This window comes from Scyliorhinus torazame, chromosome 7 (genome assembly GCF_047496885.1).
Source record: "Scyliorhinus torazame isolate Kashiwa2021f chromosome 7, sScyTor2.1, whole genome shotgun sequence".
NCBI lineage: Eukaryota > Metazoa > Chordata > Chondrichthyes > Carcharhiniformes > Scyliorhinidae > Scyliorhinus > Scyliorhinus torazame.
Window position 1 is genome coordinate 276,757,270 of NC_092713.1, and position 14,897 is coordinate 276,772,166.

Here is a 14,897-nt window from a genome sequence, read left to right on the forward strand (position 1 = left end):
TCTATCTGCATCAATGGCTCCGAAGTGGAGATGATCGATAGCTTTAAGTTCCTGGGGGTCACCATCACCAACGGTCTGTCCTGGTCCACTCACGTTGATGCAACAGTCAAGAAAACCCAACAACGTCTCTACTTCCTACGGAAGCTAAAGAAATTTGGCATGTCTGCATCAACTCTCACAAACGTCTACAGATGTGAGATTGAGAGCATCCTATCCAGCTATATCACAGCCTGGTATGGCAACAGCTTGGTCCAAGATCGTAAGAAACTGCAGATTGTAGTGAACTCAGCCCAACGCATCACACAAGCTTGCCACCCCCACATTGATTCTGTATACATCTCCCGCTGCCTCAAGAAGGCAGACAGCATTATCAGAGACCCCTCCCACCCAGGCATTGCCTTCTTCCATACCCTTCTATCAGGCAGAAGGTTCAGAAGTCTGAAGATCCGCACATCCAGACATAGGAAAAACTTCTTCCCAACAGCTACAAGACTCCTCAACGACTCCCCCTCGGACTGATCTGTTCCCTGTAAGAATACTATTCATGACGCCCTATGCTGCTCTTGTGCATGTAGTTGCTTTGCTTGGCCCCTTGTTCCGCACTGTAACCAATCACTGTTTGTCGATGTACCATTTGTCAATATTCTCTGTTGATTATTCTTTCATCTACTATGTACGTACTGTGTACGTTTCCTCGGCCGCAGAAAAATACATTTCACTGTACTTCGGTAAATCAAATCAAATCAAAACGCTCCACCACTGACGAACTGTGGCAGCCATGTGTACCATCTACAAGATGCATGCAGTAACTCACCAAGGCTTCTTAGACAGCACCTTCAAAACCCACAACCATTACCATCTAGAAGGACAAGAGCAACAAATACCTGGGAACCGCACCACCTGGAGGTTCCCCTCCAATTCACTCACCACCCTGACTTGGAAATATATCACGTTCCTTCACTATCGCTGGGGCAACACCCTGGAACTCCTTCCTAATTGCACAGTGGGTGTACCTCTACCTCGAGGACGGCAGCGATTCAAGGAGGCAACTCACCACCACTTTTTGAAGGGCAATTAGGGATGGGCAATAAATGCTGGTCTAACCAGCGGCGCCCACATCCTGTAAACAAATTTAAAAAAAAATAGAACTCCAAACCAAATAGCCTGATTTTAGAAAATGCAGGATTCCATTATGAAGACAGTGCAATCACTTTCACGCAGAGTCATTATGGTTTTGTGAAATGGGGGAAACTGTTTGACAAATTTAATAGTTTTTTTATTACATAATTAGCAGCATATATAAAGGGTAATCCGTAGTCTATTCGGACTTCCAAGCATTTAACAAGGAGCTACCTAAACGGTTATTATGTATGTTAAGGATTCATAATGGGCGGGATATAACTAAATGGGAACAAAGTCCCATAGTGAGCGCATTTAGCCATGTGTTTCCCAGCACTCATAGCGTTGAGAAAGACAATGCTATAAAACGGCACCCACGTTAGATAGGTGTTCTCAGCAGGGAATGCGCGACTGAAGCCGTACTTAGCCCCACTTTGTGCCCTGCGAAGCTCCACTTGGCAGAACTCCTCAGTGTAGTGAGAGATCGGAACACCATTTTTAAATGCCGTTCTGATCTCTGCAGACCCCGAAACAACCACCGACTCCACCAAGCCCCACCGCATTATGGGAGAGTCCATGGGGCCTCCACACCACCCATGCAGCACACACCTGACCCGATCACCACCGCTCACAAAATGTCAGCTTGGCACCTTGGCAGTGCCAACTTGACACCCTGGCAGTGCCTCTGCCAGCTGGCAATGCCACCTGGGCACCTTGGCAGTGTCAGTCAGGCAGGCAGATGGCACTGCCAGGGTGGAAGTGCCAGGGTGCCTGGATGGCAACAGCAATGCCAGGGTATAACCCTGCCCAAAGGACATGCACCTGGGGGCCTCCAATCCCTTGGGAGACCCCCATGAGTGCTGTTCCATTTGGTCCCCATTTGTGGAGACCAGTATTGAACGGCACTGAAGTCAGGGTGGTGAGTAAATTGGAGGGGAACCTCCAGGTGGTGCGGTTCCCAGGTATTTGTTGCTCTTGTCCTTCTAGATGGTAATGGTTGTGGGTTTTGAAGGTGCTGTCTAAGAAGCCTTGGTGAGTTACTGCATGCATCTTGTAGATGGTACACATGGCTGCCACAGTTCGTCAGTGGTGGAGCGTTTTGATTTGATCTCCAAGTGCCGTGGTCTCCAAGGCGAAGGGAATAGATCCTTCGGTATCTAGGGAATCTGCGCATTAAAGTGAGACTAGCAGGTTTACCCGCCCACAATGGGTTGAGAGGATTGCCTTATGAGCAGAGATTGGGTAGAAAAGGTCTGCACTCGCTGGAGTTCAGAGAAATGAGAGGTGACAGCTTTGAAACATGAGCTGAAATGATGTTCCCCAAGGATGAACAGTTCAGAACTAAGGGGCAATGTCTCAGGATAAGGAGAAAGATAAAGAAATTCCTTCACTCAAGGAGCTATGAATCTTTGGAATTCTCGACCCCAAAGGCCACGGGATGCTAAGTTGTTGAATAAATTCATGGTTAAGCTTGATAGATTCTTCCACTCTAAGGGAATCGAGGACTACGGGGATCATGTGGGAAAATGGAGTTGAAGATCAGCCATGAACTTAGGGATGGGCAATAAATGCTGGTCTAAGCAGTGACGCCGACTATACAGTTTATTCAAATTCTTATGCTCTTGTGTTCTGCATGCAGTTTCTGAGCTGGCAGCAGAGTGCTTTAAAACATTTTGTTTAGTGTACCCAATTAATTTTTTCCAATTAAGGGGCAATTTAGTGTGGCCAATCCACCTAGCCTACACATCTTTGGGTTGTGGGGGCGAAACTCACGCAAACATGGGTAAGAATGTGCAAACTCCACACGGACAGTGACCAAGAGCTGGGATTGAACATGGGACCTCGGCGCCGTGAGGCTGCAGGACTAACCCACTGGCAGCAGAGTGCTAAGGCTGAACAAGTACAGGAACTCAAACGTTTTCTGAAAGCTATATCAACACTATCTCTGTCAACACTACATCTTTAGGGCAAGAAGGTTTTTTGTGATTTTTGCTTTATTTAAAAATAAATTTAGAGTACCCAATTCTTTTTTCCAATTAAGCGGCAATTTAGCGTGGCCAATCCCCCTAGTCTGTACATCTTTGGGTTGTGAGGGTGAGACCCAAACAGACACGGGGAGAATGTGCAAACTCCATACGGACAGTAACCTGGGGACGTGATTGAACCCGGGTCCTCAGTGCCGAGAGGCAGCTGTGCTAATCACTGCGCCACTGTGCCACCCGTCTGTGATTGTGTTTTTTCCCAAAATTTAGAGTACGCAATCCATTTTTTCCCAATTAAGGGGAAATTTAGCGTGCCCAATCCACCTACCCTGCACATCTTTGGGTTGTGGGGGTGAAACCCATGCAAACATGGGGGGAATGTGCAAACTCCATATGGACAGTGACCCAGAGCTGGGATCGAACCTGGGACCTCGGCGCCGTGAGACAGCAATGCTAACCTCTGTGCCATCGTGCTGCCCCTGTCATTGTGTTTTAACTGAATTCAGAGCAGTTGGTTATTGGAAGCTAGAGAGGGAACATCTCTCTCAGCTTTGTTTGAAGAAAATCCATACCATGGAGCAATGGTTAAAAAAACCAATGCCTGAGACTTAAAGAACAGCTCATTAAGGAAACAAGGAGAAGTTTCCAAGAAGTTGAAACTTAAAGGAACAAAGAGGAACTAGAAGTAGAGGAGAGTACTGTTCAGTGAAGATAGACAGCTAGTGGAAAGCCAGAAAGATATCGGGAGTGATTCATAGGTTTGTGAGATTTTGCAACAGCCAGTGGAACCAAGAGTTTAAATAATTGTGGAAATCGGTGGTTGGATCTCAGAGTTTGCGGAAAAGCATTTAAACAAAGGAAGCCTGGCAGGAGAAGTGGAACATTTGGAGCTATATTCCTTGTTAAAACAGTGGAATGTAAGCTTTGTTTGAAAGGATAGTTGTAAAACCTGGAGCTGGATTCTTAATGAAAACAGCTGATGAAAAGCGTTGTTTGAAATAAGATTTTAAAGTGTGCCTTTTTGGGAGTGGAGTTTGGAAATGCTTATGTGACAATCATCTGGTGGGAGAATGAGAAGAAATTTACAGAACATCGGTTGGGCGGCATCGACCATTTGGTTTTAGACTAGGATGCCACCTTTGAAAACTGTATACATTTGTGAAGCTAACTGGGGGGGTAAAGGACTATTGTATTATAATTAAACTGTTCATGTTTAATAAGTGTGTGGTAGTACCAGGTATTGCGGTACCTGAGAGGCTGATGACCATTGGTTAGATCCAGGAGTCTACCATTGGCTGTATTATGTAGCTCCACCCTGATAGACGGAGTATAAGAGATGGTGCCGTCCCAGCAGCCTTCACTTTCTGTATCGAAGCTGCTGGGGAAAAGGTTCTAGCAGATTAAAGCCTTCAGTTATGGAATCACTTCGTCTTGAGTGTAATTGATTGCGCATCAATTTAATCTGCTACAACTTAAGTTGGAAGGATGGATCTCCGAATCAAACCGGAGTGCCTCCAGCTCAGCCCCCACGCGGATAACTCTGCTGCTATTGTTAAACACTGGCTGGTGTGCTTTAAGGGCTACCTCGACACGGCCATAGGCACCCCCACGGAATGACAGAAGATGCATCTCCTGCGCTCCCGGGTCAGCCCTGGGATCTACCCCCTTAACGAGGAGGCGGAGAACTATGCTGCCGCTGTCAAACTGCTAGAAGGACATTACATCCGCCCTGTAAACCAGGTCTACGCTTGTCACCTGCTTGCGACTAGGCGGCAAAGCCCCGAGGAAACGTTGGAAGATTTCCACCGGGCGCTACTGGACTCTCCTCACGGACCAACGGTCGGTGGCCTTCGTGTTCGATAATGCACAGCGGGGCAAGATTAAAAACGACAAGATCTTGCGGTGGAGGATAGAACTCTCCACCTTCAACCATGAGATCTTGTACCGTCCGGGAAAGCTGAACGAGCCTCCTGATGCCCTGTCCCGCGGCACTTGTGCCACTGCACAAGTGGACCGCCTCCGAGCCCTCCAGGAGGACCTCTGCTACCCAGGGGTCACTCATTTTTTCCATTTTGTCAAGGCCTGCAACCTGCCCTACTCAATCGAGGAGGTCAGGACAGTCACCAGGGACTGCCAAATCTGCGCGGAGTGCAAACTGCACTTCTACCGGCCAGAGAGGGCGCACCTGATAAAGGCTTCCCTTCCCTTTGAATGCCTCAGCATGGACTTCAAAGGCCCCCTCCCCTCCACCGACCGCAACACGTATTTCCTGAACGTGATTGATGAGTACTCCCGGTTCTCATTCGCCATCCCCTGCCCAGACATGACCACAACCACCGTCATCAAGGCCCTCCAGGGTATCTTCACACTGTTCAGTTTCCCCGCGTACATACACAGTGAAGGGGGGTCCTCCTTTATGAGCGACGAACTGCGTCAATTCCTGCTCAGCAAGGGCATTGCCTCGAGCAGGACGACCCGTTACAACCCCCGGGGAAACGGGCAGGTAGAGACGGAGAACGGAATGGTCTGGAAGACCGTTCTACTGGCCCTACGGTCCAGGAATCTCCCGGTTTCCCGCTGGCAAGAGGTCCTCCCAATGGCCCTCCACGCCATCCGGTCGCTGCTCTGTACAACCACAAATCGGACGCCTCATGAACCTCTCCTTGTTTTCCCCAGGAAGTCCACCTCCGGGACCTCGCTCCCAACCTGGCTAGCGACACCCGGACCCATCCTGCTTCGGCAGCACGTGCGGGGCACAAGTCGGACCCGTTGGTCGAGAGGGTCCACCTGCTGCACGCAAACCCCCAGTACGCATACGTGGCTTTCCCTGACGGCCGGCAAGACACAGTCTCCCTTCGGGACCTGGCACCCGCCGGAACCCCACGCGCACCCGAACCATTGCCCCCACACCCATCTCCCCCACAGCACCTCACTGGAGGGTCAGTACTCCCGCCGCTCCTGCCTAGGCCTGACCACCAACCCACGCCCCCTACAGGCGCCCCCCTCCCTGTCAATCTTTTGCCCTACAGCACCGCCTAGGGGTGACGAAGCTGCCAGGGAGGACGACACCACGCTCCTGGAGTCGCAACCGACCCTCGTCAGAATCACCGCCGAAACCCAGACGCTCCAGAAGGACGACCAGGCCGCCCGATCGACTGATTGCTGCACTATGAACACTTTGTACATATCCTCGACATCACGGTACCTCCATACCTGGTCATACCATGCTAAAGGTGATTATTAACGCTGGCCACCACCCCCGCCGGTCTCTTTTTAACAGGGGGTGAATGTGGTAGTACCAGGTATTGCGGTACCTGAGAGGCTGATGACCATTAGTTAGACCCAGGAGTCTACCTTTGGCTGTATTATGTAGCTCCGCCCTGAAGGCGGGGTATAAGAGATCGTGCCGTCCCAGCAGCCTTCACTTTCTGTATCAAAACTGCTGGGGAAAAGGTTCTAGCAGATTAATGCCTTCAGTTATGGAATCATTTCGTCTTGAGTGTAATTGATTGCGCATCAAAGTGTTTTTTTCTTGTTGTTAAAAACTAATTGGCAGTCCTGTGATTCTGTTCCTCCACATTAAAAAAAGCATTAGACGCTTTTGCACCAGAGTTCCATTCTGAAATCTTCCCGCCTAATTGTAACACCAACTGGAATCATAACACTTTTAACCTTACTGCATACTTTATGTTGAAATAATTTCACTTCACCATTTTTACTGTCGATGGAGATTTGATCAGCAGATGAATAATGCTGGAATTCCAAGAACTTCGGATAAGATGGATTTGTCTCGAAACTGTTGTGTTGTCCCGTATTATTGATGGTCAGTTGACTAGTTGATTCTGCCAATGTCGGGAGTGATCTAATGGCATCAACATAACAGCATCAGTCCATTTTAGCAAAATAAGCAAATAGATTTTAAAATGTAAACAGTCGGGATTGAAAGTTAAATATTTAGTCTATGACCCAGGATTAATAAATAATTTTAATCTTAGTTCAAAAGCTGCACACTATCACTTACTGTCTGTTCAGCGGCTAAAAATTAGAAACATTTCAGCTTCCCATCCAATCATCACAACTCAAGTGTGTGAAGGCACAGGTGTAAAGTACGGCTGTGCTATTGAACAGTGAGATCCCAGCAAGTCACATTTGTCTATCAAACAAAACTGGAGGGTGATGAGAGTAAATCTCAATTTAGAACTCAGATCCCCAGTTTTCTGTTTCTAATCTAATGGAACTATTGGAATTCACAGGTTGAAAGGATAAAATTAGACACTAAAAGTTACTACGATGCTTTAACACTAATCAGGTAATCAGAAAAGGGATACAAACCATAAAAGATGAAAATCGAAACGAAACTTAAGATGAGTTCAAGGTGATCAATACTAACTGAATGAATACTTCTTCCATGTACAAGCAGCATGCCATCAACAACCAGAGAGAAACCAAGGTTGATGCTAAGGGGCACAATCTACCGACCACATTGCTCTCCAATTGGCTGGAAGATCCTGGGTGAAGCCACCCAAGCGCTTCCCGACAGCCAGGATGCCTCATAGGACCTACCCAAGTCTTGTGAGTGGTCGGGATCAGGAACCCGCGCACATCTCACGTAAGAAGGCCTTAAACCCACTCAAGGCTTACTTACCCAGTATCTACCAGCCTCTCGGGATCCACCGGCCTCCCCATGGAGGCCGCAGCCGGGCGCCGTTCAGTACTGGTCCACACGTACGTGGACAAAGCGGAATGCATCCCGGGGTCTCCCAGGCCATCGGAGGGTCTGGGTGGCCAGGGATAGTGCAGGGACACCCGAACCCTCCCCCCAAGAACCTGGCACCGCCCGTGCCCAACCCCGTTCCGTACCCTGGCCCTCCCATGTCCAGCAGTGCTGCCTACGCCTCCGCACCCCCATATAGCCCACCCCATGTACTCCCCAAATCCCATACTCCCCATCCCCTCTCCTCAAACCCCATTCACCCATCTCCCCATCCCACATATTTCCCCCCCCCGGCATACGCCTAATGTCCCACCCGCACCCAAACCACCCTCCCCATGCCCTGTGATGAACGACGCGTGAGCTCACAGTGCCCCCTCTGTGTCCCCGCAGGAAATGTTGGCCAACAACAGATGGGAAAGAGTACAAAAGGGCCCAGATAGGCGGCGGGTGCCAGACATTAGTGTCCTCGCCACCTACCCAGATGACCTGTCACTCGTGAGTTGTTAATGCCATGCAGATCGGCCTATCCCTCCCACTGACCACAGGTGCTGTGAAACTTGTCCCAGTCTCAGGTGGGAAATGCTGGGGCACTCCAGAGCATCTGCCAGTCACGGAGGAAGATCACTGAGGGCATTGACACTGTGCTGCAGACATTGGGGAGCCGCCAGCGAAGAGCCAGATGCAGTAGGGTAGCCCTGGCTCAATCCAGCCGAGGTAAACCCCTGAAATGAAAATCGCTTATTATCACAAGTAGGCTTCAAATGAAGTACTGTGAAAAGCCCCTAGTCGCCACATTCCGGCTCCTGTTCAGGGAGGATGGTATGGGAATTGAACCATGCTGCTGGCCTGCCTTGGTCCGCTTTAAAAGCCAGCTCTTTAGCACTGTGCTAAACCAACCCCTATGGACACCACCCAGGAGGAGGGGATGCTGGGTGCCAATCTGGAGCCACCCTATGGAGTGGCAACAGTGGCCAGCCGCTCTCCTGAGACCCACCCCCTGACAATGGTGCGCCTTGGAGTCAGCACCTGGAGCAGGGTGGCACGGTGAGGCATATGCCGCCGGCAAAAGGCCCGGGCCCTATGGCTCCAGGGCCCCCAGAGGATGCCCGCCAGGGGCATCAAAGGTACTGGGACATGATAGGCAGCAGGCTGCCTTCATCTCTGATGTGCATCCTGCGGACACACCTAGACGTATCGGGTGAGCATGGAAACGCTAAGCAGGTCGAGGGTCACTGAGAGAGCACAGGGGTGAGGTAGGCTAGGGGGTAAGAGAGTGAGGGTACCTTCGGGCATTTGGGGCAGTTGGGAATGCATGTTTATAGAATTTTTAAAGTTGACCTCAATCAATATGACGTCTCTGGTACTTTCTTCAGTAATACGGGCCAAGCACCAATCCCAAGCCACAGCTCCCCAGACATGAAGTCTCTGAATGCCTCCGCCCCACCACTCCCCCTGGGATGGGTGTGAAGGTGGTCCTTAGATGGGCTTGGATTGTCTCTACCAGTGTGACCCTGGTGTTGTGGACCTCGCGGAGGGCCAAGGAGGTTGCCCCCTTAGCCCACTGCGAGATCCACCATGTCAAGTTCATGATTGCTGAGACCACAAGTGATCCTCGCCCACGTGATCCCAAGCCGTGGGGACCCATCTGCATTTATTTACAACCCCCCCCCACCCCTGCCGGCTTGCATTGTGGACCTCGCTTGGGTCGGCGATTTCCCCCCGACGCCCGATTCTCCGCCCCATCGGGGAACGCATTCCGGGCATCCGAGGGCGCAGAATCCCGCCCTTAGTCTCTCAAATGGAGAATTTTGCCTTTTGGCAGCCATTTAATGTTAATGTCTGCGGAGCAGGTTTCACTGGGTTCACAAATCTGGCAGCTGAAGGGGGCGGGAGCTGCCAGGTCCAGCAGGTCAGCATTGTTTGTGGAGTTGGAGCAGCAAGAGTGCTGCCCTCAAGAAAAACTGCGATGAAATTTTCACTCTTGCAATCTCCAGACTGTCACCACCGCAACCGCCCACACACCCATCCATCCTTATCAGTGCAACCTCCACGACAGTCTCTCCACCCCCATGATCCCTCCAACCCCACATTGTTTTTCTTCTCCCATACGTATCTCTTTTCAACTACATACGTCCCCCATTTGTTCGCATCTCCCAGTTTCCACCTCCCTCAACTCCCGCCCTTCACCAAAACACTGCTTTGATTGTTGGGAATGTCCATTGCGTTTCTCATCCGGCAGCCAGCCAGCTTTCAATCTGGTCGGGGGGGAAATGGAGCCAAAGAATGCTCATAAATTCCTACCTATTTGATCTTCCGGTTTCCCAGTCACTGACACGCACTCGCTTGCTGTCACCCCTGAAATAACTGATCATAAGCTTAAGGAATTCAAGTAAACCTTGGGAACTGCTTAAAAGGGTGGAGAGCACCAAGTAATGGACGTTAGGTCAGAAGGGGGTGGGGTGAAAGCACTGAGCATGGTGACCGGGGGCACAGTGATCTAAACTCAGAAATACAATGCAGAATGGTCGATGTTTTCTAATCGTACCAAACTGGCGGAATTGGAGGAAGCAGTTTTAACATTTCAGAATGAGTTGGACAAAATAAATGTTTGGCAGATAGAAAACAGGTGAATTTGAATGCAAACAAGGAAAAAAAGATTTTTAAAAAGCAACACACATACTTCATGAATTGTATTGAAATGGCTAAGAAACCTTGGAATCTGTATATCTCATTGACAAATAGGTAGAAACAATGCGGAATAATAGAAAATATTTAATTAAAAAATATACAGGATGTTGAACTGGGTAACCAAAATAGTTGTATATAAATCAGAGGCCCTCATGGTCAACCTGCCAGCCCACAGCTTCAGTACTGCCCACAATTCTGGCTGTCTAACCACAAGGCAAGCACTGCAGGGACAGTGAAAAGCAAGGTGGCAGCTGCTTGCTCCCCAACATTAGCAGAGAGGCAGGGAGGGTGCAAGGGATTTTGGTAATTGGTGAAGGAAACTCAGCCGATCTTAATGACAGGGCGTAATTTAAGTAAATCACCGCAGACTCCCACCTGACAGCCAACCAGGATAACGGCTTGACCTCTGGTTGACAGGTGAGGTCAGCTATCAGCGGCAGGAGGTGTGGGCTGCAGGGTGTAGGCCTGAGAAATCAAGGCGCTGATGTAGGATAAATAGGCGGAGGAGAGGGAACAGTCTCTGACATGGGGGCTGCCATGAGCAGTGGAGGGAGCAGCATGAGGGATTGGTGCAGTGATCTGGGGAGGGAAAGCGAGAAGGTGGTGAGGGGGGTCTGAGACGTCATGCCGTAACTAGAATGGAGGGATACAAGTCAGAGAGGTCAGCATTGCCAGGGCTGGAGAGGCTTTCTTGTGAGACATGGGGAAGCCCAGCTGTGCGGGAAATGAGGTTTTTGCAGACCTGCTCTCTTAGTCCACAAGGAACTTAAAACAGTGAAAGTTATAAAACTTAGTGGGCGGTGTCATAATATCCACTCATGTATATAATGGGATGCAGACAAGCAGTGACTGACACACAGGATAACCTATGAACACACAAAACACATAGCAACCAATCACCAGACAGGACACCACCACTATAAAGCACACAGGGCATTAAGACTCACTCTCTGCAGGACACAGCTACTGAGATAGTAAGAGTGCACAAGCCAGTGAGCACTATCACCATGAGGTAGAGAGTTAGTCTGGTCAAGCCAGTAGGAGGTTATCAGTTAGATTGATAGAGTGTCAACTCACAGCAGACTATGTACAGCAATCAGGAAGTTCAATAAAACAGTGTTGGACCATCTCCTGTGTCAGAAGCCTGTTTCTAGTTTTACTACATCCAGTTACAGTCAACGTTGAACCAACTTACTTAACACATCATGGTACCAGAGTGCTATTAATCCTAACAAACCTACCTTGAGTGCATCTGCAATGACCAGCAAGCAGCCATCCAGTGGCATGGAGAAGATCCAGCCTCCTTCGCAACTCTGGATCTCCGGCAACCTTGGCGCCAACTGGAAAGTCTTCAAACAAAAGTTCCTCCTGTACATCGAGGCCTCTGACCTCGAGGCAGCATCGGATGCCAGAAAGATCGCGCTGTTCCCGTCGACTGCGGGGGATCACGCCATCCACATCGATAACTCGCTTACGTTTGCCGATGGCGAAGAAAAGACAAAGTTCAAGACAGTTCTGCTGAAATTCGACAGCCACTGCGACATTGAGGTGAATGAGAGCTTTGAACGGTAAATCTTCCAACAGAGGCTTCAGGGTAAGGATGGACCTTTTCAGTCCTTCTTGACCCATCTCCGCATCCTAGCGCAGTCATGTAATTATGACTCGACGACTGATTCCATGATCCGGGATCAGATCGTTTTCGGGGTCCAGTCCGACTCCCTGCAGGAGCAGCTCCTCAAAATCAAACAGTTGACCCTCTCCGTCGCCATCGAAATGTGCGTTGTCCATGAGCACGCCAGAAATCGCTACTCCTGCATCAGGGTGGCAGAAACTGCAAAACTGGCCTCCCACGAGGCAGAAAGGGTGCAGGCCACAGTGAAAATGCAAGGCCTGAGCATCGAGGAGAGAGGCCGTTTCGCGCGTTTTTCTCAGGTCCCCACGCATGCGCGCCACGACCGGGTGGATGATGAGGCCGAAGACCCTGAGGCGCATGTGCGAACGTCGGCCGACCGCACTGCGCATGCGCGATGGCGCACAGAATGTGCTGACATCAGCGTCATGACGTGTCCGAATTGTGGCTCCGCCCATTTAAAGCGGCAATGTCCAGCCAAAAACAGGCGATGTCTACAGTGTGGAAAGCCTGGCCACTACACGGCGTTCTGCAGGTCCGCTCCACCGAACAACAGCCAGCGATCCCAGCTGCAGCGCAGACGTGTCCGCTGCGTACAACAAGACATGCAGGATACTGATCCAGACAGCCCAATGGACCCCGATGCTGACTGCCTCGAGTCTCCATATCGGGTGGGCATCATCACCACACGCGAGTTGGTCTCTACCGTGCCTGCCAACTGCCTTTCGATCCTCAGTGTGGATCCTGACGACGAGTGGTGTGCCGTCATCACAGTCAACCAGTCTCGCATCTGATTTAAATTGGAGACTGGCGTGTCTGCGAACCTCATATCACAGTCGGACCTCAACAGCACCCGACACCAACCTAGCATTCTTCCACCAGCCTGCCAGCTCCTTGACTACAATGGTAATGCCATAGCTGTCAGTGGGTCGTGTCAGCTAGGTGTCTCTCACAAGGCAATCAAGGCGACGTTGAGATTCAAGATCGTCCGGCCTGACAAGGCATCCCTGCTCGGTGCTCGTGTATGCAAACTCCTAAATCTGGTACAGCGAATTCATGCCATGTGCTCAACACCGGCGATGGCCTAGCCCAATATGAATCTCCAGGTTGAGATAGATGACATTCTCACACAATACCACAGTGTGTTTGATGGGATGGGCACGCTCCCATATCGCTACAAGATATTGCTCAAGCCGAATGCCACCCCAGTCATCCATGCACCACGCCGGGTGCCGGCTCCTCTCAAGGATCATCTGAAAACACAGCTATGAGAGCTCCAAGACCAGGGCATCATCTCAAAGGTCACGGAGCCCACAGACTGGGTCAGCTCCATGGTCTGCGTCAAGGAACCCTCTGGTGAACTCCGCATTTGCATTGATCCCGAAGACCTAAATCGCAACATCATGCCAAATTCTTTACCAAGCTGGACGCCTCCCGTGGCTTCTGGCAAATTCAGCTGGACGAGTCCAGTCGGAAGCTGTGCACGTTTAACACTCCGTTCGGCAGGTATTGCTACAACCGCATGCCTTTCGGTATCATATCAGCTTCCGAAGTATTTCATCGCATAATGGAGCAAATGATGGAGGGCATCGAGGGGGTGCAAGTCTATGTGGACGACATGATCATCTGGTCCATCGCGCCCGAGGATCACATTGCTCGCCTCAAACATGTTTTCCAGAGGATTCATGAAAATGGCCTCCAACTCAACAGGGCCAAATGCTCATTTGGGCGGTCCGCTATCAAGTTTTTAGGTGACCACATTTCACAGCAAGGTGTGCAACCTGACACCGACAAGGTGCTGGCAATCAATGCCATGAAGACACCAGAGGACAAAAAGGGGGACCTCCGCTTCCTCGGGATGGTAAATTTTCTTGGAAAATTCATTCCCAACATGGCATCTTCATTCGCCACATCGAGGCACAGCTGCAGTTGTGTGCCAGCAACCTCTCAGCCACTGATGAATGAGTTGTCCAGATACGCGAAGAAACTGCCAAATATTCTCTACTGCAGCGCGTGATGCAACACCTTGCCCATGGCTGGCAAAAGGGGCAGTGCCCCCAGTTCTTCGACGTTAAGGACGAGTTAATGGTTGTCGAGGGGGTCCTTCTTAAACTAGATAGAATCGTCATTCTCCAAAGCATGCAAGCCATGATGCTCAGACAGATCCATGAGGGTCACCTTGGGGTCAAAAAATGTCGACGCAGAGCTCGGCAGGTAGTCTACTGGCCTGGCATCAGCCAGGACATTGCCAACACGGTCCTCAACTGCACAACATGCCAGAAGTTTCAACCAGCTCAGCCCAAGGAAACACTGCAACAGCACGAGATCGTGACTTCTCCGTGGTCCAAGGTGGGGATAGACCTCTTTCACGCAAATGGGCGTGATTACGTGCTCTTGGTCGACTACTTCCCCAGCTACCCGGAAGTAGTGAAACTGTCGGACCTCACGTCCAAGTCAGTGATTAAAGCCTGCAAAGAGACGTTTGCCAGGCACGGAATGCCATTCACAGTAATGAGTGACAACGGTCCATGTTTCTACAGACAAGAGTGGTCCGACTTTGCACTATCCTACCTCTTCAGTCACATCACATCCAGTCCCCATTACCCGCAATCAAACGGGAAGGCCGTAAAAGGGGTCCATATTGTCAAGCGGTTGCTGTGCAAGGCTGCAGACTCCGCCTCGGACTTCAACCTGGCGCTGTTGGCATACAGAACCCCTCTGTCGACTGGTTTGTCTCTGGCGCAGCTGCTCATGAACCGCAACC

The 14,897-nt window shown here is 50.4% G+C and overlaps 1 protein-coding gene across 7 annotated transcripts in view; it reads right to left on the reverse strand.

The window, feature by feature from the left end:
* Positions 1–14,897, reverse strand: part of LOC140427057 (uncharacterized) — a 202,681-nt gene that overhangs the window by 91,693 nt on the left and 96,091 nt on the right. For all 7 annotated transcript variants that reach the window (XM_072512517.1, XM_072512516.1, XM_072512513.1 and 4 more), the window contains exon 10: positions 6,812–6,963. In XM_072512517.1, coding sequence (XP_072368618.1) covers positions 6,812–6,963 — 152 coding nt within the window. The remainder of the gene's footprint in view (positions 1–6,811; positions 6,964–14,897) is intronic.